This window comes from Corvus cornix, chromosome 1A, assembly GCF_000738735.6.
Source record: "Corvus cornix cornix isolate S_Up_H32 chromosome 1A, ASM73873v5, whole genome shotgun sequence".
NCBI lineage: Eukaryota > Metazoa > Chordata > Aves > Passeriformes > Corvidae > Corvus > Corvus cornix.
This window is the reverse complement of record NC_047057.1, coordinates 37,970,533-37,997,654: the sequence shown is the minus strand read 5'-3', so window position 1 is coordinate 37,997,654 and position 27,122 is coordinate 37,970,533. Positions and strand designations below refer to the sequence as shown.

At 36.6% G+C, this 27,122-nt stretch overlaps 1 protein-coding gene across 11 annotated transcripts in view; it reads right to left on the bottom strand.

The window, feature by feature from the left end:
- Positions 1–27,122, bottom strand: part of NAV3 (neuron navigator 3) — a 526,195-nt gene that overhangs the window by 80,501 nt on the left and 418,572 nt on the right. For all 11 annotated transcript variants that reach the window (XM_039570170.1, XM_010413726.4, XM_010413727.3 and 8 more), the window contains 2 exons: positions 26,584–26,967; positions 23,091–23,210 (listed from right to left, as the gene is read on the bottom strand). In XM_039570170.1, coding sequence (XP_039426104.1) covers positions 23,091–23,210; positions 26,584–26,967 — 504 coding nt within the window. The remainder of the gene's footprint in view (positions 1–23,090; positions 23,211–26,583; positions 26,968–27,122) is intronic.

Sequence of the window (27,122 nt, the reverse complement as noted above, 5' to 3'; positions counted from 1 at the left end):
ACACTGCCATTGCATCTAAGAGACATTCATGTGAATTTCATGTCGTATTCCAGTAATACCATTCTAATGTTCTGATTGTGAGACACTTAAATACAGATGACTGTTTTAAGTGTGAAAGTTAAATGGGTTAAAGATTCACTTTTAATAACCGTATGAAAACTGGATGTTGGAGACAATATATACACACTGTTCAAAAGCCAAGTGGCCATAGGGTACTCTACAATCAGCAGTGAAGCTCTGCATGTGGCCTTCCCTCCCTTCTCCTTCCCTGCCCAGGCACCTGATACATGTACTGGCTTAAGCACACACGAGCTTTTTGCCTCAGATTCATTCTACAGAAATCTAGGCATCAAGCCAAAATTTTGCTGTAATTAAGGCTGGAGATGAGTAAAAACAAGAGTCCCAAATAAAGGTTCAAATTGGAAGCCAGTTCCAGTCATCTGCATCTTGTCCATGGCTTGACCAGCTCTTGACCAGGTGCTCCCACACAAAGAAAAGAAAATCTGGTTGTTACAGAAAATTACAGAAAACATCACAGGATTACTTCTTATGACAAACAGGAAGACTCCATTGGATTTTCATTCACTTATTCAAGGTTTTCTTTGAAAAATTTAATTTACTCCTTCCTCCTCTTATTAAAATATGAGTATGAGTGAGGCATAGTCTGTCTGCAACACAGCAAAGCCTAGGAGTCTCCCAAGATTGACAAGGCACTCAACCCCACTTTTTTTTTTGCTGTTACACTGCTATTAAAAGCATTTGGCAAGAGTTGAACATGGCAAGCTGCTGGTTCAGGCCTCTGGTCATTCTCAAATCTGTCAAATGTGATGGCTTACACTTGGGAATGCTGGAGTGTGCATCCTTGGAAAATAAACAAGCTATTAAGGGCTCTCCTGTAGATTGTGCAGCATGTGAGTCCATCTTGTTATATCGGTCTTCTTTTCCACTATCAAAATAGTCTGTCACTAGAAGTCAAGATATTTCTTTGTTAATAAAAACAAATTCTGACATCCACTGATACTTGATTCTCTGTTTATTTGCCTTTTGTCTTATCAAATTCTTCAGGTTAGGTTTTTCTAACTTTTTTTGGCCTTTTTTTGCTTGCTTTTTATGGTATAAAACCTTTTACCAGAATTTGCCTGAAGGAAATTTTCACTATTTTATTTACAGTTTGATTGCGAAAAGAAATTTCTTTTAAAATCCCTTACTTGAAATACTCACAAAAGCAGAAGTCTCTTGGGGAAGAAGTGAAACAAACAGATATAAAACAACTTGACAAATTTTTAAAAACAGTAACTGAAAACAATGAAATGTACTTCATAAAGCAGAGCACAATTAAATACCTGATCCTAGCTAGCCTTTTTAAGGAATTAGAAATTAATAAGGATAATACAAATACACATTTTTAACATTAGAGTGAAAATAAAAGCCCCTTTATGTTCTAAGGTATAAATGATCCCTAAATATCCTTCCCCTAGGATTAGCATTTTCCTAAGACTTTCCTTAGAGAACAGAGATTGCCTTTGTTATTAAAGCGTAACTTAGGGCATTTTCAGCACTTACTTGTAAGTGATTCAAAATACAAGTTTCTTGATACTATGTAACATCATTTTTCTTTATGACACCTAGGATTTAGGTAGAGATCAAAATTCTCAACCATAGATGTCTAAAACTGTGACACTTAAGCAGTTAAGGACACTGTAAAATGGCCTGATTTCCCCAGCTATTGCACTCCCTTCAGTCTTTTGAGAGGCAATCTGCCTAAAATTATAGCAAATAATGCATCTGAACAGGGAAAGCAGAAAGGTCTCCTATTACTTCTTTGTTTCTATTACTCTGAGATATGAGACACACTTTAAATTAGCTGAATTAATTTCTTAGACTCATTTTATTTTTAAAGTTTGAAGGGGGAGGAGTTGGTTTACTCCTGAGTACTAAGTCATCTTTTATACACTGATGCTTTTTATTTCTCTGAAATCAATGAACTTTACAAATACTGAAGAAAATTTTATGAGAAACTGCTAAAACGCCCTGTTTAATGCTGCTTGAAAAGATATTTCCATTTAAAAGTTAATAATTTCTGAGTCAGGTTCTGAATGCATGGTACGTCAAACTTGAGAGCTCTTAGCGAAGAAAGGTTGTGTTGATTATTTTAAGGAATAAGATCTGATGAATATTCATGTTCCAAACCTAAATTCACTGGCTTACAAACTAGCCATTTGGTTTCCTCTGCCTTTTGTAATGTGTCCCAGGCGCTTTTTGCCGAGAGACTGGGTGACAACCAACAAGTAGAAACACTAAATTGCATTTTCAAGATTACGTCTTCTCTTTGCAATGTCATCAAAATCAGTGGAAGTTTGTGACACATGTCTTTTAACACGTTACCCTCCACACCGAAGTTTACTTTTTGGGATTGGGAAGGAACATCTTTTGTGATTTGCAACTGCTCCCCTAACAGTAAGAAAGTTAACTTTTACATTGCAGCATACTGCAGTATAACTGGAGTATACAGGGCCAGTAAAAAACCCCATAGTCTGATCACCCTGAATGACTGATGAGAGAGCATAGCATGGAGCTGGTGTAAGAAAAAAATCCCCGCCTCCCAGATGGAGAAATCCAGTATTGAAAAAAATTAGTCCTCTTAAGTGAGACCAGACCATCAATTCACTAAATTCAGATAGCAGCCTTCATGCCACTGCAGCTTGGTACCATTAAATGCAAATCAAAAGCTGGCAATCACTTCTTATTTCTTATAATTCAGGCATCATTTTGCAAACTGCCACTTTCTCATGGACTGCCACTTATGTATAATATTCTCACTGTGTATGTAGGCTTCAATGTACAGCCTAGTAAGTTCACAACATGCAGCACTGTGAAAGATAAGCCTTTGAAATGGTGTGACATTTCAGGGTGAATTGCTGAGCCATCGTTTTCCTAGCAAGCCATATTTGATAACAAATATTACCTTGTGCAACTGAGAAATTGTCTCCTAAGGCCATGACATGTTACACAGTTCTATGAATGTGTCGAGAACCTACACCCCAACGACTAATCATGTGAAGTCCTAAGTAATGAGATCTTCAGTTACTCCCTTACTGTAAGTGGGACACAGAAGTTATTAGGACTGAACATGAATTCTCAGTGAGACACAGATAAGAGCAGAATACTGTGTGCAACTTCAAAAATAAATTACAACCCAAGAGGAACTTTCCATAGCTTAAAAACCTCTGCCAGCAGAAGAATATTTCCCCTTGCTCACCTGGCAGTGCTGTGCTGGCTCAAGATGCTCTATTTGGAAACAACACAAACAAGTAATATTGGGAGGAGGGAGAAGGAAGGAGAACCGCTGACAGTCCCATTGACATGATGGCTGCCTGGCAGTGAATATTTGAAGCTGTGTTGATAGGCAAAGGCAAAGATAAGCAGGAGACAACAACCAAATCCTACTTATCCCTGCCAATGCTGTTGTTACCCAAACCCAAAGCTCTCTTTGTAGGCCAGTTGTGACTTCACCTCCCCCAGTGACAACCCTCCTTTTTGTACTGCAGTGGTGACCTTTTCCTGCAGGGCTCAGCAGCACTAATCCACCCTGTCATCCATCCCAGGAGCCTCTTCCATCTTTAACCTTTGTACAAAAACCTTAGGTATCATGGTAAGCAGAATTAGAAGCTGCTGCTGGAATCAAATCATTAAAGCCAAATGAGTTCATCGACATTGTTGTCACTACAATGAATAACCTAATCTCAACTGCTGTAAAAAAAATTGATTAAAAGAAAAGATTTTAAAGAAGTGGCTGCAGTTACTTTCAAGAAATTGCCTGCAGAAAAATGGAATCTGAAAACAGCATTCTGGAAAAATTATCTTATCTTGATCTAGATTGAATTATTTTACCTAACTTCATTCTCACTGTTTTCTAACCAGTCTACTGTGAATTGCTCTAATTTAATTTGACATTCAGATATTTGATGGATGAGAATTTCCTTAACCATTTCTTCTGCTACTATAGAGAATATTTTTTCATTATTATATTAATATTTCCATTAACTTAGTGATATATTAACAGTGCAATGGATATTAAAAATGTCGCCAGTGACAACAATCACTGCGAAAAACCATAATTCTCCTGTTTCTTCATGGTTTATGTACCAAAAAGAGTTTTGGAATTGCTAAGTCTCATTTTGGTTTACCACTTTGTCTAGCAAAATGTTTAGTACAACCTGCTCTGGGGGTTAGCATTTAATAGGTAGACCACCTACAGTGTGCACACAGTTATATAACACCACAAAGTGAGTCAGGAGATTCCTCTCCTTGATTAGATAATGAGCTCTTTCTGAGTTCTCATGTAGCAGGTCTGGGAGGTCTCTGTTATTTTATAGCGGAAATCAACTATCAGTGAGATGGAGCTATTGAAAGCTTTATAAAATAGCTTTTTCCAAAAATCTATAGCAATTGCAAGCGAGTAGCACTACAGAAAGCAGAAATATGCTTGGCATTTTCTCTTTCATCACATTGTGTCTGTTTGTCAAATACAGCATGGCCTTCTTCACGTGAGGATTATGTAAATAATATAGACTTGAGTTTATTGCATACAGCATCAGCATTACTAAACAATGACTTCTTGATTCCCTGTGGGTCATATTCCCATTGTGTGGTTCTGAATTTATTTTCTCAAATTAGTTAATGCAGACTTCCTGCCTTCAAGAATTCATGGAGCATCATTTTAAACTGTTTCCCTGCTTTTACTTTAAAAATGCTAGGATTCTTTTTGTCCAGATAGAGCAGATTATACAGTTATCAGGGAACACTTCTCTCTATCGTTGTTAGTAAGTGCTAATTGTACCTTTATAATCAACCACTGCCTTGCAGAAAATCAGTAAATACTTTATAAAAATGGACACAAACATACTATCTGATAAGAGCCTCTTTTCTAATTCACTATTAGATTATGAAATCTATTACTTATTCCATTGTGACCTTTATATTATTGACTCGTCTCTAATATTGTTTTGCTTTGCTTCTTTGTCTTTTATGCTCTGACTTCTTTTCTGATAGCTCTCTCACAGATATTCCTTTCAATTTCTTGCCTTCTAGTATTTACTGCTAATTTTTATTTTAGTATTTTACGTTACTGCATTTGAGAAAACCTATATAAAAATCCAGCCCAGTGAGAACAGTCAATTTAATGAAATGCTCTGGGCATAACATAAAATTTTTACTATGGGAAATAGAATATTCAAGTGAGAACAGCTAAATGTCATTATTTAGCAACAGTTCTGAATTAGACTGTATGGTGAAACAAAGCAGCTTTCCAATCCAAATCTCAAATTTCACAGCCCCACTATCTCAGTACAAAATACCCTCAATTAATCTTTTCACGAACAGTTATATTCCATCTACTTTAGGCATGCTATTTCAAGGAAGAATTCTGCTGAAAAAAACCAATGCCTAATACTTTGAAAGAAAAGTATGACTGAATCATTAAGGAAATTAGGTGATGTTTTTGACTGAATTTGAATAATGACTGTAAAGCTAATTTTGTAAGGGTTGTTTTGGATGATCTTTACTAATGGTTACCATAAGATGTATTATGGTATGCCCTAGAAATAATACTCAAATATTTTAGTTGAATATGTGCCCTGCACACTGGAGCAACATGCAACTAAAATCTTTGCCCCAGAATATTTATAATTTCCATAGCATTTAGGACATGACAGGATAAGAAAACAGTAAGCACAGAAGAATCAATAGTGACCACATGCAAAACTGAGCAAAAAAAGCAGTTGAAGAAGCCAGACCAAAGTTGTTTGCCTAATCAATAACATGACAAGTAAAGGTGTAAAGAGCAGACCTACCACGGTTAATAAGAAGAATACATTCTTCCAGTGCAGAAATAAAGCACAGGTAACGTATGGATGCTTTTCAGGAAAAATGGGTATATGACTTTTGAAAACTTAACTCTGGAGGATCAGAAGGGTTGATAGCCAGTCTACAAAACCAGCAGACTTAGTACTTGAATTTTTGAGACAAAAATAGCTCTTTTTTTCTAGTTCCCTAATTTCAAAATAAGGAAAATACCCAACACTGGGATGTTCAGAGTATCAGTGAATGTTTGCACATGAAGACAAAAATATTAAATATTAAATACTGGATACTTCCTAAGACTGGTGAGTGAGATGGCAGAGTGATAATAGAATATTTCCTTCCTTTTTAATTGTAAGAAAAGGAAAATATCAGCATGTGCTGCTTGCTCATTTCTACTTCTGAAATATACAGTAAGAGATAATGTAAATTAGGTCTAATATACAGCAGTATGCTGTCAAGCAAAAAATGGTAAATAATTAGCAGATCCAAATGACATTGTCAGAGTAAATTTTTAATTATCTAGTTCATTAGACTGTAAGAGCCAAAATAGCTTCGTGAAGCTAATGCATCTTTGCAAAATTCTTTGATGAATAATTTTACTCTATCTGTAATCAGTTGTAGAACATATCTATAATCACCAGGAGAACATTTTCACTGCCTTTTTCTCTCCTTGACTCATAGTGTCATTATTTACCTGTTACCTTCCTAAGACAAGCCTTATACTTCAAGAGCTAAGAACTTATCATGCTGTGTCATTGCTAATCACTTAAGGTCACAACCTCTCAGTTTTTAACACCCATCAGTTTTCAGGGTGATATTCAAAGTCAACCAGCTTTAGGCAAAGAGCCAACACAGATGGTGACAGCATGAAGAGACAGCGCAGCTTGTGAACATCACTTCTTCCTCCACTAAGAACCTGATCACTCACTGTACACATGCAGAGAGAGAGACACTGACTTACGGGTGTGTACCACCAATACATGCTCACACCACATGGATAAGCACCTGCAGGCAGGACACACATAGGCATGGATATGTTGATATAAATACAATGTGTTGATTGGTGATTTACAGTGATGGGTTTTCTGCAGAACAGAAAGCAACACTTTTTTCCAAATCTTATGTGGCTTAGGAGTGGACATGGTAAAGAAAAAAGTCATGATTTTGCCTTCTGAAATCTTGCCTGCTACAAAAAGCATACCCATTTCTTCAGCTAGTCTAGGGAAAAAGAAACAGTCCATGTATATTTACTGCACTATGACAATTTAAAAACAGTAAGTGACATTGTATTAACCCAGAAACATCAGACCTTTGCCCTGCTTCCCTGTTCAATTAGAGCTTAATATTTCATTTGGGATTTTGGTGTTTATTTTTCAAGCTAAAGCAATCAAATCCAGGCAGCTTGAAATAGAGGATTCTTAATAATTATTTAATAATTACATCAATTCTGTTATGTGTTTGCTGTAAGTATGGGCTGAGATACAGCTGTAAGTTTCCAATTTTGTATTAGGTGAAACAGGATAGCTTGGTTTTTGTAAGGGCAAAGAAAACCCATGTTGTAGTAATTTTCCTGCCTTATCCTCTGATTCTTTTATTAGATCCTCTAATTATTAAAGCCCCAAAGCACCTGCACATAATACAAAGAGTCTGGCTGAAACCCAAAGAGTGTTCATGCTTTTCCAAAAATTCTACAAAACATGCTATTTTGTCTGAGAAAGCAAAGCAGACTTTGCATTTAAATTCTGGAAGTGTCAATATGCATCCAAAATGGCTGATTGCTTCCACAGTTTAGTTGGAACTTATCAATGTTTCATACTAAAAATTAAATAACTCTTAGGCTTAGAACTTGAACAACAAAGTCTATGACACAACAAACTTTTGCTGAGAAGGTAATGGGACCTCTGGCTATCTGTGTTTCTAGCAGTCAATGTACCAGGATCACAGTCAGGGAGATAAGGCAAGCTGCTTTAGTAAATCCCTGCCAAACAGCAGCCAGTCACCCAGGATCTCACCCCAGCATCCTGAAGCTCTCTCATCTTCCATAAATGTCATCTTGATTTAAAGCCAGAAAAGACAAAAAAAAGCAGGGCTACTGCTTGGCTGTGCACACACAGAAAAATAACAACCCCAAGCCCAAACCAAAACAAATTTATAAAACCCCTTATCAGCTAGAAATCTTGAGGAAGACATAGCAGCAATACAGCACATCTCTTTTAGCTTATTAATTACTCCCGTTAAGACTACTAAGGTTCAGAGGTGAGTCACAAAGAAAGATAGAAGGTGACCACAAATGGCTTCACTATATAGGGGGTAAAAAACCCAACTTAAATGTTCCCCATTACAATGAAATACTTTCCCCACCTTCTACATTAATAGCTGTAATATTCAAGTTGTAGAGCAGGCTAGCAGGTGAGAGATGAAATAAAACATAGCTGCAGATAGAAAAAAAAATTAAAATCTGTTGCAATTAATTAAGTCTCTGCCATCTTGGGAAACTTTGTCCTCCTCTCACACTCCAGACTTGCTGGCTGTCATGTTTGTTACCACCCACTTTGCAAAGCTGAAAAAACTCTTTGAATGTTCCACATCATCAGCAGTATGTCATAGACTTTTTTCCATATTGAATATGGACAACAGCCTTTCACCGTTTTTTCTCATTCCTGACTACTGTTCCTCTCTCCCAAAGTCCAGCCAGTGCTTATCACTCAAGTTTACTGAGATATGAGGATAGATTGAAAGATGAGATGGAAAAAGAGCTACTGAAAATTGGTACACTGGAAAAAAATATGAGACCACAAAACCAGTCAGGAAAAGGAATAGCAATCATCTTCATAAATATAACTGGACAGCAAAAGTAGGTTCTCATATTTACTGAAGAGACAGAAAGGGACAGGAAAAAATAGTGCAATTTCAAAATGGAACCATGAGTGAGCTACAATCTCACCATCAAAAACACTGTGGCAATAAATTTAAAAGAGGGCATCACTATGGAAAGGCCTACAGCTAACTGCTGAGTAACTAATAGAATCAGGTACCTATTAAAAAGGAGAATCAGAGTCTATTTTGAATTATTGTCTATCCTAGAAAGGTGCAACCAGAGGAAAGAGCTTGTTATATTCTATTTTGGTCAAACAAACAAGCAAACCAAACCAAAACATGTTGAGTATAAGAATGAAACTAGCTGGAAATGTGAAAAAACCCCAAACCCAAAGAACACATCTACTGGAATACAAGAAAGCTGGTCAAACTTAAAAAACACCCCAGGAGGTGTAATGGAATTCAAAACTGCTTCAAAAGAAAAATACAAGGATAAAAAAATGACCAGAGCGAGTTAAAAGTTGGGAGGTTAAAAAAGTCCTTTCTTGTAAAAGAAAAATGGTGAGGAAACCAATTAGGAATAAGGCTTCAGACAAGTCTTGCAGGCAAGAGATAACACCAGAGAAGAAGTACTGTGAAGTAATGCTATCCAAATGGGAATCCAGAAGGCTTTTATAAAAATATCAGAGGAAAAAACTAGCACTAGGAAGAGAAACCCATTAAGGAAGGGAGTCTAACTTTAAATTAGCGGTGACTCAGAACTAACTGAGGTAGCTGCTTGTTTTAAAAAAATCCATCTCCTACAAGAAAAAATTAAAACTCTGGCAAAAGTTTATTCTTAAGAAATGCTTGCTTTACCAATGACAATTTAAAAAAAAAAGCATTTCTTAGATTTCTCTTGGAATTTACAGAAAAATAGAAGATGGAAGAGCTTCATAGAGAAACATCAACATAATACTGACACTCAGGAAATGCATTCATGATTCTATACGTTCTTGTCCAACCAATTATTTTTGTCTCCACCAAAAGTAAATCATTTAACAACACAAAAATGAAAATATACTGGGAAACCAAAAAAGTCTTTCCCTTCCTTAACTAATGGAAAATTAAAGCAACCTGAGCATTAAAGTGAGTTGATTTATAAAGACTGCAACTTGGTACACACCACACATTCAATTATATATTTTTTCTTAAAAACTATTGCTGCCATACATTTTATAGAGCCTCTGATAGTAGCTTCATGAGATCTTACTCTGATTAGAATATGAAGCTGGCTGATTCTTAGGGCTTGCACGAGGTCCTGATGGAACTGACACAGCCTTTATTACAAACTGGCAGCTAAATATGTATCAAAGAACTTTGAACCTGTAGCAGAAAGAAAAACTACCAGTAAATTTTTTGCCACTATAGGATATTACTCTGAAGTACTATTGTGATGTCTTTCTATTCCTGACACAATAAGCAGTGATTTATCTTGACTTTATACAATTTTCCTCATGTACTTTACTTGAGTTTTACATAGTCAACTACTGCAGGTTGAATTCCCTGTTCCATCCCAACTGCACACAGAATATACTGATGCCTCCAGGCCATGTCTGCATTTCCACAATCTGGGGATAACTGGCAATTAATGAAATGTTTTTTATAATTGAAAGCATCACAAAGGGTTCTTGAGTGATTATTTGGCTACACATAGCAACTGGCAAGTGCTGAGGCATGAAGCTCAGGGAACCACACCACCTCTGCTGAGCTCTCAGGCCCCTCTGAGCTGCCAGCAGCATTGCAAGGATGCTTAGGGCTCTCTGCACCTGGCCAACATCCTCTGCAACAAAAGGCTTATCATGCTTCTCCAAGAGAAGTCAATGCATCCAGGCTAAAGCCAAACACAAAAGAAATATTTGGGGTTTTTTTCAGTCAACAGCCGATAAAACAATTTGAGAATATCCCAGCTGAGTTGAATGGCAATATTGTGTTGTCTAATTTTGCTGGCATACTAACCAGAGCAGAAGGGCAGCCACAGAGGCATGCACACTGTGCTTGTCACCGTACGAACACGGTCAAGAGCAGCAGTGTCCTCAGTACCCTTTTGATATCTTTTATGCACAATTTCAGCAGTCTCTTTAGAAGACCTTTAGGTGTTAGGAGATATATTATAATTCTGCTTTGAAAGATATATTATAATTCTGCTTCATCTCTCTGATGAAGTCCCTTCTCTGCTGTCTCTCTGGAAGCTTCCTGCTCCATGTTCAGCCCAGCCAGCAGGTCACTTTCTGATGGCCCTTTTAACATATACTCCTCTTGAAGAACTGCTCAGGAAAGTACTACATCATTTTGGTGAACTGTAAAGAATATTTAGAGTGTTCTAATAAAATCCTTTTGAGGAAGTTTTGAATGGCAAATACAGTACTACATGTAGGGTATGCACTGGAGAGGAAGTGTAGGACTGTTTCACCTTTTTTCATTGGGAATGAGTAGTAAAATGCATACAGCAAAAGTTAGGCTGTTTAAATATATTAGAGACTCACAATATTCTCATGAGACTGTTCCCCATCTTCTAAAATCACAGTTGTTCAACATAATGGGGTTTATTTTCCTATCAGAAATAGAAAAAGACAGGGAAGAAGAGCAACATTCATGTCTAACCAAGTTTCCTTAAAGACATATGGCTTTCTATGACACGTAGATTAATCCACAAATTTTTACTGAGGAAATTCTCCAAGGTCAGATGAAAAGAGAAAGTAATTTGCTAAATCTACAGCTTAAGCATCCAGCTCTTGATCATGTGCCATTCAGAAAGACCTGACAACATGTTCAGCGTAATTTCTACATTATGGCACGCTTTTGCAAACAATATTTTGGAAAAACAATCAAAGGTAAAATAGAAGAAAACTAACTGGGGAAGATTCAGTTGTTTGAAGTTCACTCAGGAGCACTTCTGTTTGCCTAAAAGATGAATAGTAAATGTGTAAAGATTTAACACTGTCCTCTGAAAATCTATTTTTATCTATAGCTTTTCAACCTCCATAGTGCAAGCCATCCTGAAATTATTACTTACAATTCTCATTTTTTTAAAACAAAATATTCTTATTTACTTTGCCTAAATTTTCCTATTTTTACTTTTTAGAAGGTAATTATGTCTTGATAACCTCAGGTTTTCAAATAAAAATCCTATAAAACCAGGTGTGAGATACTTAAGTTGGATTAGTCTTCTCAGGATTTATCTCAGGCTTTTATCCTAACTCCCTTGCAAAACACAACTGAAATACCAGGAACAAAACCCACAAAACTGCTACTCAGACAAGAGAAGGTGGTTTTTCAGAAACTGGTATCAGAAACAGGAGAATTTCCTAAGAAGTTAACTGGGAACCTTGTTTAGGCTCCTTCCAAATATATGAATTACGTCACATAAAAATGACAACACTATCCTTCGTTTTCTGCTCGCATACAAATGATGCTTAGCATAGCACTGGCAATTGATCCTCTTTTTTAAGACTTTTGGTCTAAAACATCACAGCTGCCAGAGAGGGGAAAAAAAGAGGACTTCATATCCTGTTGTACCTTCCCTGAGCATGAGATTGATATGGGGCAGCTTTGGTTGTCCATGTACTATAGATTGCTTTATACCATATATAGTATATTTTACAGGGACTCTCTTATTAAGTGAATATCTGGATACATGTCATTATAATTTTTCTAGGGATGATGACTACATGGATGATGGAGGGGGAACAGAACCGGAGGTTGGAAAGCAGAAGACACCTTTCAAAGACAACTTCATAAGGAGTATTCATTTTCTGGAAGAATCATCCACAAAAAATGCTGAGCTTCCTTTAGTTAGAGTATATTTTTAAGAAGCTGTAGCTGGTGATCAATCCTTAGTGTTACTTAAGATATATCATCAAGACAGAAATTTCTTCCAAAACCTTTGAGCTACTGAAAAATAAACTACTTTTTATCTTTTTCTTTAATTTTAAAAAGTTGAAGTGTTGATAGCAGTTTGACATCCTAATCATCACCTATAGCAGGGCTACAGCTGTAAACCAAGAAATGGACTATTATCTTGAGAGAAGCTCAAAAAACCTTATTCCTTTAGCAACTCAATACTTAGTGAAATGAACTCTGTATTTGGGATTCACTGCTACTTTTACACAGAAAGAAAAACAGGTAATGTTTTCAGAGTGAGGTGTGCTAAAGAAGTTGCTTGCAGCTTTAAGACAGCATTAAAGACATTATTCAGTTGTCCCCTGTAGCAGAGTCATGGCTAGTGAAAGGAAAGGAGCTCTTGTCAAGGAAATTGTAATGGTTACCTCAATAAGCATTAGTCAAACCAACTACAGGAGGACCAAAATTACATGTAGCATTGCTGACCAGCTACCTTCAGTATTTACTGCCTTTGTGCTGACTTGGACCGAATAGCTGCAGTAAGTCCAAGAATCTGACAAAACACCACCAAGGCAGCAATCCAAAATTAATAAACTATATATCATAAATTTTCTGTGATGTAGGCTGTTCTTACTGCCCATACTGGAAAGCTGCAGAAATTGATTCAAAGTTTTTGGGGCTCACTTACCACTACTCAACAATTCAGTGGCTTGCTGGAATGACACACATATACACAAGCCCGGTCATCTTAAAATTTCCAACATTTCCAATCAGATAGATACATTTTAAAAGAAAATATGAAGATAATTTTATTGAAAATAGCTGTTTAGGGAAAGCTGTTGAAAATCTAGTTAGGATATTAAGTTTCAAAATTTATCTGGAAGGCTGTAAATTATCTTTGCCAGCATATATTATTTTTAATACACAGAAAATTATTTTTCCTACATGATTTTGCATTAAGTTTATCCACTTGATATTAATCCATTTCACAAGAGTGTGGCTGGTATCATTAATTTAAATGATTAGAAATAAAGATCTATAAGAGGGGATTATAAATTTCTTTATGTACTGAACAAAGGGAAAAGACTTGCAAGATAGAGCAAATTCAGTTATTTACTATGCATCTGAAGATTTGAGTCGTAAGTGGAACACTGAGTCAACTCTTTTCATGAAGGGGAATGATTTTAACTCACACAGGAAAAAGAATCATTCTTCAGCCTTAAAAAGCCATGCTGATTTCTCTTTCAGTAACTTTGATGTACAGAGAAAGATTCCATTTTAGGAAAACCATTCTAAAAACACTTGAAAGATAGCTCCTTTCACTAAGGAACTATCCCTGGGTGACAGGCTGTCACTTCACTGCAATGCTCTACCAGAATTTATTTTATTTAAAATTAAAACAAAAATATGTCTGCGAGTTTTCTTTCTTTAAATTCTTTGAAACAGTTATGTTTCATCTTAATATAACCCAAAAGCTAGATGTCTAGCAATGTTCCTAGTACAGCTGATAGAGATAAGGGCCTCCAGATGGTGGTTCATGAGTCATGAAGATTATACACCTTCGCTGATCTCTGGTTTCTCAGAAAGCTTTACATGTCTTCCAGTTACCCCAGACACAGAGCGCTCATTAAATTTTGTCTACTTTAGTATTTAAATCTGTAAATAAATATCTTAGAGAAAGATCTAGGCTTGATTTAAAAAAAATGAAGTAAGTTTATTCCTCATATCTTGCTCCTAAAGTTCACAATGCTATTAAAATTGTGTGTGCATTTCTAGCTTCAATCAAAAAAATTTCAGCTTTTAGGTCCTGGCTGTCAGTATGAGTCTGTTCATTGATAAACTCTCAGAAGATATGCAATACATAACAGTGTTTTCTGACTCTGTAGTTGCTTTTCCAGAAACTGATTGAAATCCTATCCATTTGAAATACCCTAATTTCACTTTTAAATCAGTGTACCTAGTGTCTGATAAAAAATTGCTGGGTATTTAAACATGAAAGAAACTAGCTTATACCAATAAGATTTGTTGCTAGATAAAACACTTTGAGGAATGACAAACACCTGTTCTAACAGTTACTGTACTTCCCAGGGCAATGCAATTATTTCCAACACTACACAATGTATTTAAACTGCAGTAAAGCAATTTTTGCTTTCATGAATTACATATGCCGCAGCTGATAGGGTTAGCAGCCATTTTACATTCTGTTCTACAGTATGAAACATAATAGAACATAATGCATTCAAAAGGAATAAAAGGGAAAGTTTAATACATCAGAAATTAAAGCTAATGCACACAGGTAAGAGATTAAAAGGTTTTTTATTAAGGTAAATTTAATTAGGTAAATCTGGTTTTAAAATCACATTCAAATAATGTATTTTAGATTATTTTAGATTATTCAGTCAACTAAGCAGGTTTGAATTATAAATATATTGTATCCTTTTGCAAAAAAAAAACTTCTGTAGAATTCACTGAGGGTTGCACTCTTTAAATTCACACATCTGATCCTGCTTAAATTGTTATGACAATCTTTTGTTTACAAAGGAAATCTTTGAAGACTTAATATTTTAACAATTAGATACAGATGAGATTAGTGCTGTAACTTCAAAAGAAAACAAACTCCTAGCATATTGCTGCACCAAACATTTCCCTGTGTGGAGCTGAGGTTGTCACAAGGGGCTCAGAAGGGGCAGTAAGCCTCCACAATAGTGCTTGGAGAACAGATTGATGAGGGAGGCTTGTCTTTTCCTCTCTCCATCAAAAGAAGACTCAGCGGTGACATAGTTAAGATTTATAAGTAAAATGTTGATACAAGCGAATGGAGGGATTTTTTTTTTCCAAAAGGAAAGGTTAACACATGTTGTGCTCCACAGCAGGCAGCCTGCAGCACAGGGTATTCTGTGCACTGGCTGGCAGGTTTTCAGCCACGTTTCCCAGCTTTCTCTTCACACTCTCTCTCTTTGAACATAGTCTTTAGCCAGTCTACAGTGTTCAAAGTCCATTTCTTTTTCAAGGAAAATAAAAGGCTCCCATGTTTTTTAACCTGCACAGCTTTAGATACATGCTTCTTTTATTTAATCATAGATAACGCATGACCAGGTTTCATCTGGATTCCAGCTATCTTTTTTTAACTGCCAATGATAAAGTTACCTTGCAACGCAATTTCAATTCCAAAATGTATTGAACATCACTGTTTTCCTGAAGGCCCAGGACAGAGTAGCACTGTTTTGCTCCAAGAGCAGCACATTGCAAAGGAAAAGGTCAAAACCTTTTAATTTTCCTCTTGTGCACTGTAAGCAGCCCTACAGCCTGAGCAGCAAAGTACACTCACACTTTAGATGTTTAGCTTAAATTTATTCTTCCTTTCACTTACCTATTTTTTTACACCTGTACAAAACAACAGCAAGTAGCTGACTGAACAGTTGATTTAACCCCTTTCTCATAACATCTCATGAGTATAAAAAGTGCATCATGATGGGGCTCTCCATTTTTAATTATTCCTCATTATTCTAGAGTTGAATAACTGCTGAAGTTGCCAAATCCATCTTTTATTTAAAGGAAACTTATACCTATTAAATCCAAAGCAAAGGATTTTTATAGTATTAAAAAATAATCACTTTCCATGAAAGGGTTAATTAGAATATTCTTATAATTCATATGTTTAGTTTGACAAGCATGCAACTACCTCAGTCTGGAATGTAGCTATTAGAAAAACAGTTCTTTAAAAAAATTACTTAACTAAGAAAGAAGTATCCCTGAGGCAATTTAGAACAAAAGACAGCTTAGCAATCACCAGCTGCTTTATCTCCAATAATAAATCATCAAAATCAGTATTTTTATATACAGTTTTATGAGGCTTCTGTCTAAAATACTACGTGCTTGTTAATGTTAGAACTGTAATATCAATTGCACCTATTTTATTACAAGTTTCAATATGACTTTTTAAAATAGCCATGCAGGAGAATAAAATTACAGGATTTGTTTCCTCCAGCCATCAAACGAATCAAGACATTTTAAAGAAATTAATTTGTTTCTTGACCTCAGGACTCAAATATGTATCACATGGGAGATTCAAGTTCTTTTATTTTATATTTGAGCCTGGGGTATTTTGGTTAATGATTTAAATCTTGCTACCCATGTTTTGTTCTAACGCACTGAGGCAGTACAGAAGCTTTTGCTGGTAACAATGAAGTACAGTGGTGGACCAAAACGTTGCTGCTGCTGAAACTGTAAGCCAAGCCTTGGAAAGCTTTTATTAAATACTTTGATACTCTCTTCAGAAGTAGACTGCAATCAAAATAAGCCATCTACATTTTGCCTGGAGTATTAGAAATCTGTTAATAAAAGATAAAGTCCTGTCTCACTTCAAATAATTTTGAAGTATTAAACCAAATTTTGAGATAAGCAGAAGTAATGAACACCAACAGACTGCATGTCATTAATACCTAGCTCCACTCCATCCACTTTTAAAAAGTACATTTATGAGAGTATTATATGTGTCATCTGTAAAGAGCCAGCCTTAGGTTCAATGAACCCACAGCAAATTATATACTCAGCTCATTTTGCATCACATGAGAATATAATTGGCTTGTATTCCTGCAAAAGTTTAAAAACTTATTTCTGTTAATTCCTCTTTAACCTAAACTGAAAACTAGTTGTCCCTCTTTCTTCCACTTAGTAAAAATTTTAAAAAGAGAAAGCTTAATTTGTCGTTTGCAGCGTGGTCTTGTTTTAAGGTAAATATCTGCCATTCACATTTGCCTTTTCTGAGTGTAATTTTTTAATGTAAGCTGGGTGCAAAAATGTGTGTCTCCAGACATGATGTTGCAGGATCATGACAGTTTAACATATTAATGACAGCATGCTAACATTGCAGTTTCTTTATGTCACTGATATTAATATAGTATCTGAACCTGAAACCACACAGCTGGTGTATGTTTCCATTTTTGGTTTGTGGTTCTATGGGCAATTACAGTAGATGTTTAATGCAAGTAAGGAAGGGTGAACTTCACAAAATGAGATCAAAGTCCAGTTTCTTTGCTTATTTTTTGTTGTCCAAATCCTGACTTTTGAAAGCATGACCAGAAACAAATTGTACTAATTCAAATAACATTCTTTCTAAATTAATATTGTTGCACAAAATCATATTACTGAAAAATTTATTTCTCATTATGCTTTTGAAAATAAGGAATTCATCCTCAAATAATTCTGAATACTTAACAACATAATGAGCCAAAACACCAGGAGTGCTCCTTTTGACACAATTATTCTGCCCTTCATGCATGGATACCTACATGTTTATGCTTTAGGTACTTAAATTTAGCATCCATACATTGCAGAAACAATAAAAGCTGAGATACACATTGAAATAGATACTTCTAACTAGTAACTTTCTTGATAGCCTAGCAGATGCCAAGATGAGGAAAGATTTACACCAGAGACTATGAAAATGCAGGATCATTTGAGAATAATAAAAATGTAAATGGTGGGAAATGTTAACAGCAACAGCTGTGAAAAGAAATTACGGAAGATTAAAAGTATAGAAGAGAACAATAATAGTAAAAACACTTTAAAATTTAAATTGCTTCACAAGAGAGATTCTATCATTATGGCTTCTATAGGTATTTGAATAGTAACTGCAAAACCAGTGAGGTATAGATATTTAGAATTATTTCAATATCCTAAGAACTTACTAATAATGTAAAATCACAATCAAGAAAATGATAGCAAATCACACAGCTATATGAACCATGCTGACTTTCAGGTCTACAATGACTTTTTTAGACTGTGAGCAGAGTAACAGTCGCAGGCATACCGAGTGGTGAAGGCAGATGAAAAGATACTGGAAGCCTCCATATACAGTGCAGTTTTACAGCAAAACTCAGTATTTCCCAAGAAAGTCTTGAACAGCAAGAAGAAGGTATATCTGGTTTCATGTTTTATTATTTATATCGTCATATCTGTGGGGTGGATATTTGTATTTATTGCCATAGACACAGGTCCCCAGTGTTGGAGAGACCTGACATGCTGGCAGACAAAGGAAAGGGTAGAGGGCTGAATGCGTGCACACAGTGAATGGCTCAATATTGTGGCATATACATTTCCTTCACCCATAGCAAATCCTGCTCTGCAACCAGAAGCAGTAAACTGAACAGGTAAGAGTTGCATAGTCCCATCAATACCAAACTAGAGACACATAGCAGAAAGCACAGTATTAGTACAGTGATGAAATACACATTACACAGAGTCATCCAGATAGAAAGGCAAAACGTAAAGTATGCCCTGCCATTTAGCAACATCCCAATGGGGTAAATTCCAAATGACACCAGAAATTTCAATGTGCTTCTAGAAACGTAAGGTATGAGAACAGGCATTGTATTCCATTTGGATTTTAAGTTACTGTTCATGATGTCTCAGCCTTTTCTAATATGACCAACCCTATGAAACAGAGCTCCCAGTTCAATGCCTATGTGAACTCTGGAAAAATTCCTTTTTCAAAAGCACAATATTCCAACTCAAGGCTCATCTACTCAGACAAACACCAGAAGACGACTTATAGTCATTCATGCAGGAAGTTAGTTAATAAACTACAGACAAAATCTGGAATTATTTTATTATAATTAATAATGTATTATGGTGATTATGGTTTGGCTGAGAACAAACAGGCCAAGCCTGAGCTAGTCTGAGATAGCTGCCAAATCTTCTGCACATGTGACAGATGGTGGAAGCATTTGAGAGACTCCTTATGCATAGGAACTCTCAATTACTGGGGCTCAGATTCAATGCAACAGCAAAGTAGCTGAAGTGGGTCATGATAGCAGCACACTAAGCAGCATAAACTTTAAAGCTTTGGATTTCATCCAAAGAAAAGGTAAAAAAGAAAGAATACTGCATTCAAGGGATGTGAGGTGAAAGTGGTTGTACAACATCTGTTGACTGACGAAGGTGAAGAAAACTGTGGTTTGTGACACACTGCATTAAATTCTGCAGGTATAGGGAGTGGAAGGACAATGCTTGAGCTAAGTGGAGCTGTATTTCCTTCTAATAGGGCTTACTTTAAACTTCCCTAACAGTTTTCATGAACATCACAGGGTGGTTTGGAAATACTACAACTTACTTTGCAATAAACCTTTTTCTTCTGAATAATTAATTTTGTGTGCTTATATCTAATCTCTTTTGGCTCATCTTACTTTGAAGAAGGTTTTGAACTCCAAGAATGTTCCTCAACTACTCCCTCTAGAAGTCCCAGGAGGCAAATGCTAGAGTGTAGACAGGACAAAAAATGAAATGAAGTGTCATATCATACCACTGAGAACTCCCTTAGCCATATCCCATGTTATATCAGATGCAGAAAATCCATCTTGCTCTCTGACTAATTTCTTATGGTAACTGAAGCAAGGTAAATTGGAAGGAATAACCATTTATTAACAAAAAAAAAAAAAGAAACAACTGTTGACATCTGATGCTGCCAGTGTCTCTTCAGCCTTTACAATTCCTTCCCCAGAACAAGCAAGTTTGCTGTAGTACTTTCTGCACCAATGTGCTTTACAGAGCAGCATGCAAGCAAAGCTTAAGCCTTGATTTATGCTGAATTCATGAATTTAACTTTTTATGAAGTTGTTCAAAGAGCAGTTTAATGTTATTATCGGGATGAGCTCTCTCAGACTATGTTTCCACATGGAGAGCCTTCAAACCTTTGCTTTTTGGCAAGATGTGGAGATGCAGGTGCTATCTGAACCAATTTAGAGTGTGATCAAACCGGGGACCTGCTTGTCTTTTTACGTTATCCATGAAATGAGAATCAGTCTGAAAGTATAAATTTACCAGAAATTGCATTACCCTTAGAGATATCAGCCCTCATCTCTAAAGAATATTGTACTGCCAGCTCATAAAGAGAAAAAGTTTTAAAATATAAGCAGAAGCTACAATTTGTCAGAGAAAACCCAGGTTGAGTTTTCATGAATATGGGACTGCTGTCAGCAAAAAATGCTGCCTCTAGTAATGGACAAAATGCCAAATTTCTCTCCTGCTTGCTAATGTAAATCAGATATTTGCAGCATATAATTTATTTCCTGCCTGAAAAGAGATGCCAGCAGAGTCCTTTACAACAGAAAGGCAAGGGCAGATCATGCCAATTATGAAAAAGTTTTATACTAACAATGCCACAGAGAAAATGTGTATGTCCTTCATGTATCTACAGGGATGAAAGAGAGGAGAATAATCCTCTTTCACAGAAGGTCATCATACCAGTGGCAAGGCATACCTTGAAGCTATGACACAAACCCTACTATTTTTTGTTCAGAGTAGAAAAAAAAAGCTGTAAAAGGCTACGTGAGATTAGATGAAATCTTAGGACCAAAATTTACCCTACCAAAGTCTCAGCAATCTCTACTACTTTTTCTACCTGATGTCACATCGAGTGTGGCACACATCATTGAAGATCATCATAAACAATTTTTTTCTAACTAACGCAGGTTTTTTTGCAACCAGTTTTGGTAAGCATGTGTTTTATTATCATCAGAACTCATAAAAATATTTATATTTTACACTTCCTAAAAAACTTCTGCTTGTTCAAGGAATAACATACACTTATACATAAAAAAACCCCCCACCCTATGTCCACGAAGAACGATTAAGTTTGTAAAAATAAAGTATTGAAAGGTCAGGGAATGCCAGAATTGTCTGAATAGCAATAATTTAGATACCTCACGCCTGTGCATTGTGAACAAACCTTTTAATTAAATATTGACATAGTATGTTCCATAAAACCTCATTTAGAGGGTCTGGAAGAACACAAGAATCCAGCTTTCTTTCTTTGTGTAAGGAAAAGCAGTCATTGCTCGAAGTAAGTTCTACTTCACATTTGTAGATGATAGACTCTGCAAAATACGTATGTACGTGCACACTGTACAGAACAAACATATACATTAACACAAATAAGCATCCAGTGTTTGAGTGGCATCTAGAACTTGAGGAATACTAAGAAAAAGTAAAAAATCCCTTATTTTGGACCTTTTTTTTTTTTTTTTTTTTTTCTCCTTCCTCAGGGGAAATCTGCATGGTTCAAAACCTGGGTGTGAATATTGTGTGGTGGGAAGAGCTCTAATAACTTCATTCCCGGGGGAAAAAAAGAGAGAGACATAAAAACACGTGGGCACTAGTGACATTCTCTAATTACATGACTGCTAGCCTCTAAATTTTCCACCCTCTCTCTCACTTTGAGCGTAAGGTTCCTGTTCTCACATACAGATCTCCACAGAAGTCCCTCCTGCCCACATCTCATTTCTCATTTTCTCCTTCTGTTACTGCCTGAGTTCTATCCAAAGTATTTTCTTAAACGCCTACTATACGTGTTCTCTGGTCTTTGCATCACGTCAGTGCTTGCATTCCAAAGAACCTAGCTGTGTTCATTTGAATTTCTATCTAAAATAGGGTTTTTCTGCAAGGTCAACAAATGCTCTGATGTCAGCTAAAGCAACCCTCTTTTTTAAGTAGCTAGTTCGCTAGATGAAAATTATGTTCTTTATCCTGATGCATTGCTTGCACTGTTTGATCAATGCAGACTATTCCTGACTTATATTTTAATAAGAAAATGTGATAAGTGAAAATTATATCATACCTAGGTAAATATCCTAGAACTTCTTCAACTAATTTGCTGGGTTTATAAAACCAGAACCACTCCATGAACCTTTCCTCCCTTCGTGATTAAATACTTCTTTTTTTTCCTAAAAGAAACTTAATTTTAAAAAGAGGGCACTCATATCGACTCCGTAAAATTTTAGACTGCCAAATTTCACAGCTGTTCCTTATCTCTGTGATGGTGTGACCAAAACCCCAGAGCTGACAGCTCCAAGTTCTGCAAAAGCTGGGTTATGAATTTTTATTTCTCAGATGTGGATAGAAGCCACGAATATGAATCTACTTTAAGCTTAAGGAAAAGAAACAGACATACTAGTGGGAGCATGTTTTTATGCTCACACCCATATATAACGGCAGGATGGAGTTGCTTCTTTTTTCACACTGCACAGACAATGGGATAGAACCCCAATTCTCACTTCTCACTACTTGCCAGTACTGCCTTCTTCTGATACTTGCAAAGGGCAAAGGTGAACAAGACTATGGTTCCACTTCCAGCCAAATCTAAATGCATGTTTTAAACCATGTCATCAGGGACATAAGCTGTCTGCTGCCTAGAGACCATGAGAATTTTCCACTTGCTCATCAATTGATAAGGCAACCTGTAAAACTCACATCCCATTTCAGAAGTTCAAGATTGCAAATAAGGTCTGGGCTTCTAAATATTTTCTCTTACATCTTCAACAAAAAGTTCTTCCTAAGTCTCCTTCCCATGTGAGGAATTTGCTTTTTTTCCCCTGCTCATTGTGGTATTTGCTATTTTGGGTGCTCAGAAACCTTGCAGCCTCAGAATCTTGCTTTCTCTTCCTATTCCTTATGTGATACTTTAGCAAGTATGAAGAATGTGAAATATTTATAAAGCTCAAATAGGTTTTTACTTAGCAAAGCACTGTTACCTGTCAGCATCCACAGTCACGTCATGAACCCCTCTCTGGATGACGTCTCGAGAGGCAGCGAGGTCTGGTATTCGGTTCAGACTTCTTGTATATAGGTTGAGTCCTCCATCTGTCATGTACCTGAAAATAAATTTGTGGTCAAACAGTGGGGAATGCAGCCATCTGGCAACCGTGTTTCACTCTAAAGTTAATGGTCTGTGAAATTCAAATGTTTAAGGTACATGTTGTCTTACTAGATGGTAGACTGATACTAAATATTCCCATTTTATGTGCCCAGCACAGGGAGATTGGGTATCTGCCTGTTTTCTGGGATCATTTGCCTTTTACTATGATGTCTTACAGGCCACCTTCTTTTACTAAAATGTTTTTAGACAGAAGCCCTCAAGTATCTTCAAAAGCACATTTTAAATGCTGTGGTTTTGCCAAAAAATAGCACCAGGTGCAAGAAACATCACTCCAGCTAAAAAAAAAAAAAAAAAAAATTAGCAGCATTTCTTTTTCCAAATGGGAACAGAAATTAGCAACCCAAATTCATAGTCCCTGCCGGAATGCAATTATTGAGATATAAAAGAGAAGATATCCACTGAAAACCTTACAATGATATTTTTCTGTATGTTCCTTTTGCTTGATTCCCACCACTTCACATTACAATGAATGTCTAAGGAATGAACCGGTGAGTATAGTGCTGCTTACTCACTAGAAAGCCACTAAAAGTTTGTGAACTAAAAGCACCAGCAATAATTACTAGAATGTCTACCTACAGTTTAGTTGTCTCTATGACAAATCTTGGAACTAATAAGAGAGCAGCATCATAAGCCTGTCTTACTCTCAAGACCTGTCCATCATGCTCCCAAAGGATCTTTCATCAAACTGTCTTCCCTCTTAGGCCCTTGTTCTTTATGTTTCCCTTTTGTATTTTTTAATAACTTTCATGTACCAACAAAGCATAAATTTATTTTTGAAGGGCCATGCACAGCACCAAACATAGAAGTGTACATATTCAGAAAAAAGTTTTCTATACCTCATGGAACCTACCCAAAATAAAATACAGACTTACTGAAATAGGCATAGTCCTAATGCTAGGTTGATGGCTAAAGTGATTTCCCAGAGTTTACTCACTTTAACAATCATCAAATTGTATAAATTCAATCTTTATCGCAATCTCTCCTCCAGCCATGAAATGGTGGCACACAAACCCATCTTTCAATCCAAGCACACAAACATTTAACTTTAGTAACAGCATAGAATTCCAGGCAAAAACCAAGGCACACACACTACTGCTGCTCCAACTTTCTGTTGGCCCTCTCCCTGTAGTTCCTTATGGGATCAGATTTAATTGAAATCAACTGTGAAAGAGACCTGAGGGCCAATGGAGCAGTCTGGGAGCACCTGCCTCTGCCTCCATCTACGTGGTTCAGGGTGGGTGAACAGGTGCAGGCCTTGAGACCAAAGATGCAGCAGTGGAACCCTCTGTGATAGTTCCAGTTTGAGAAGGCATCATGTCTTGGGTGGCAATATGGATGAAGGCAACCTCAAGGCATTAAAACACAAAGGGTTCCTTTGATTATTTTTGACAAAACTCTGAGGCATTCAATGCATGGGTAAGATTTGGCCTGCAGTTCAGCAAAGGATTTCTGAAACCTTGGTATCTGGAGTTTGGAGATGGTAACTTCACATTTGTTTTCAAAGGTAAATTAACAGTCACACTTACATACTATATTCATCTTTTTATTAAAGACAAAATTCAGACTTTTTGGACAGATAATTTCGCTAGCCTTGAATTATCCAGTAGATTCCACAGCTCTAGAATGGCATATTAAATTTAGCTGTGGCTTGAATGCAATCCAGACTGTATGGATTTTTTTCCTCTCTAAGTAAGGTCTGAATGGAGAGACTTAATAAGTGCAACAGGCCTTCCTTGCACTAATTTCTAATTACTGCTGCATTCTTGTCCCCAAGTGTTTAAAGTAATTAAACTGATAGTGGAAGAGGCATAGAGGAGATAAGACTTTACATGCGTCGGTGAATCCTGAAATTTCAGAACTTATCAACTTGTTTTTAACATTTGCTGCGCCTAAAAACGTTAACTGAGCACAGAGCAACTTACTATCTATTGAGTTATCCTTATTAGAGATGCAAAGAAAAGTCACATAAGATGACTATATTCATCCTTTAATGTGATAAGCTAATTAATACAAATCATCAGGCACTGCAAAGGACTCCCTTTTTAAAAAAAAATTGGAATAAAACCATGCATCCATGCATCTCTCAAAAGCAGCATTAATATTTCCTTTATGATAAGAGGTCCTCAGACATTAAAGTATCATATTTTCCATATGTATTTTCTCTTTTCTAGCACATATAAATATGGCATCCTACTTGACATAGGTGTTGTGGACAATGGTGTCAGCAGTGCTCCATACACAAAGCACTGAGACAGCAGACCAGGGAGATACAGGAATATGCTTTCTTTATAGTGAAGCTTCTTCTAGAGATCTATCTTTGGATGGTGCTTGAGATGAGACACTACTCCAAAGAGAGCTTTGATCACAGACTTAGATTTGCCTTTAGGAATGTGTCATACTCAATTTCTTCACCCACTGTTCTCTAATCATAGCTATACTTCAAACTAAGAGATTAGATTGACAGCAAGAATTCTAAAATTATAGAGTGAAGCAGGGTGGTGTGACATGACCATGTACTCTATGGAATGTCTATTCAACATCAGTCAGCAAGCAGCCTTGAGATGCCAACAGCAGCACTGAATAATAATTTAAGTATGAGTTAAACTGTAACATAGTTTTCCTTTCTTAATGATGTTCTATGAGTTCTAACATACACAGGACTAAACTGACTTGTGTTCCTAGATTGACATAAGACTTGTTGAACAGTGATTTGAAACACAGGGGATGCAGTACCTCAAAGTCAATCAACTGATTAAGCAAACAAAAATAAAAACTGTGATTCTTCCTCCTGGACCTATTAAGAGAGTAACTGGTCTAGTGTTTTACGAAAAGATATTATTACTGCTCAAATGATATGCACAGTTGAAAATCTGCAATAAAGGTCTATTACACCAACTATACTAGACAATATCTGAAGTGGAAACAGAGAAAGTCAGTGGTGTCAACAACAGCTTTTCATCAGATGGATCCAATGCCATACCTACCATCTCAAACAACACATAAAAATACCAAAAGAAGACCTATCCCAGGGAAACCAATGCAAAATGATGGTTCACCAGACAACCAGGAAATTACAGTAAGTAATACTAGAACTCAAAGTTCACAGCAAAGTAATTTTAATGTTAAAGGAAAAGAACAGAATTTGAAGGCAGCTGAGAGTATCACTGGCAGATTGGAGGTTTGGTTTTTTATACATATATTTAAATATTGCAACTATAACGTACCTTCTACTTGTGTGCCAAAATTTTCAGAAAAATCCTTCTAAACAGTCATGCATTGGTTCAAATGGAGAAAAAGGTGCTGCTTACCCACTATTGATGTCATCAGTCCTCAGGCTTTTCCCAAGAATGTCCCCATCACTCATGTAGCCACCAACGTCAGCTTCAGAGGATATGTCCAAATCACCACTTCCCTTCTCACTCATGTCAATCTGTGAGATATTTCCAAGGCGAGAAACAGCTGCTCGGCGCAGCGGGGTGGTATACATGAATCGAGAAGGGTCTGTGTGTATGAAGCGACTTGCACTGCTGCGAGGATAACCAGCACCCAAGGATGGAGCATCTCCTGCCTGCAGCCGAGGACTGGCCTGCCCCAGCCTCCAGGTCACCGGGGTGGATCGGCTGGATAAGCTCGGTATGCTTCTCCCATTCACTTCAGTTGTCACAGTGCTGTCAAAAGTTGTCTCCAATGTGCTGCCAAACAGAATGGAGAAGTCAGTGAACTCTACTTTCTCTATTCCTGAGATATCAGGAAAAGTGAAGGCTGGAGGAAAGCATATTTGTTTCTAAAAATTCTCCGTGTGTGTATGTGCTTTCACCATATGCACACGTGTGCTTGTATATGTCCT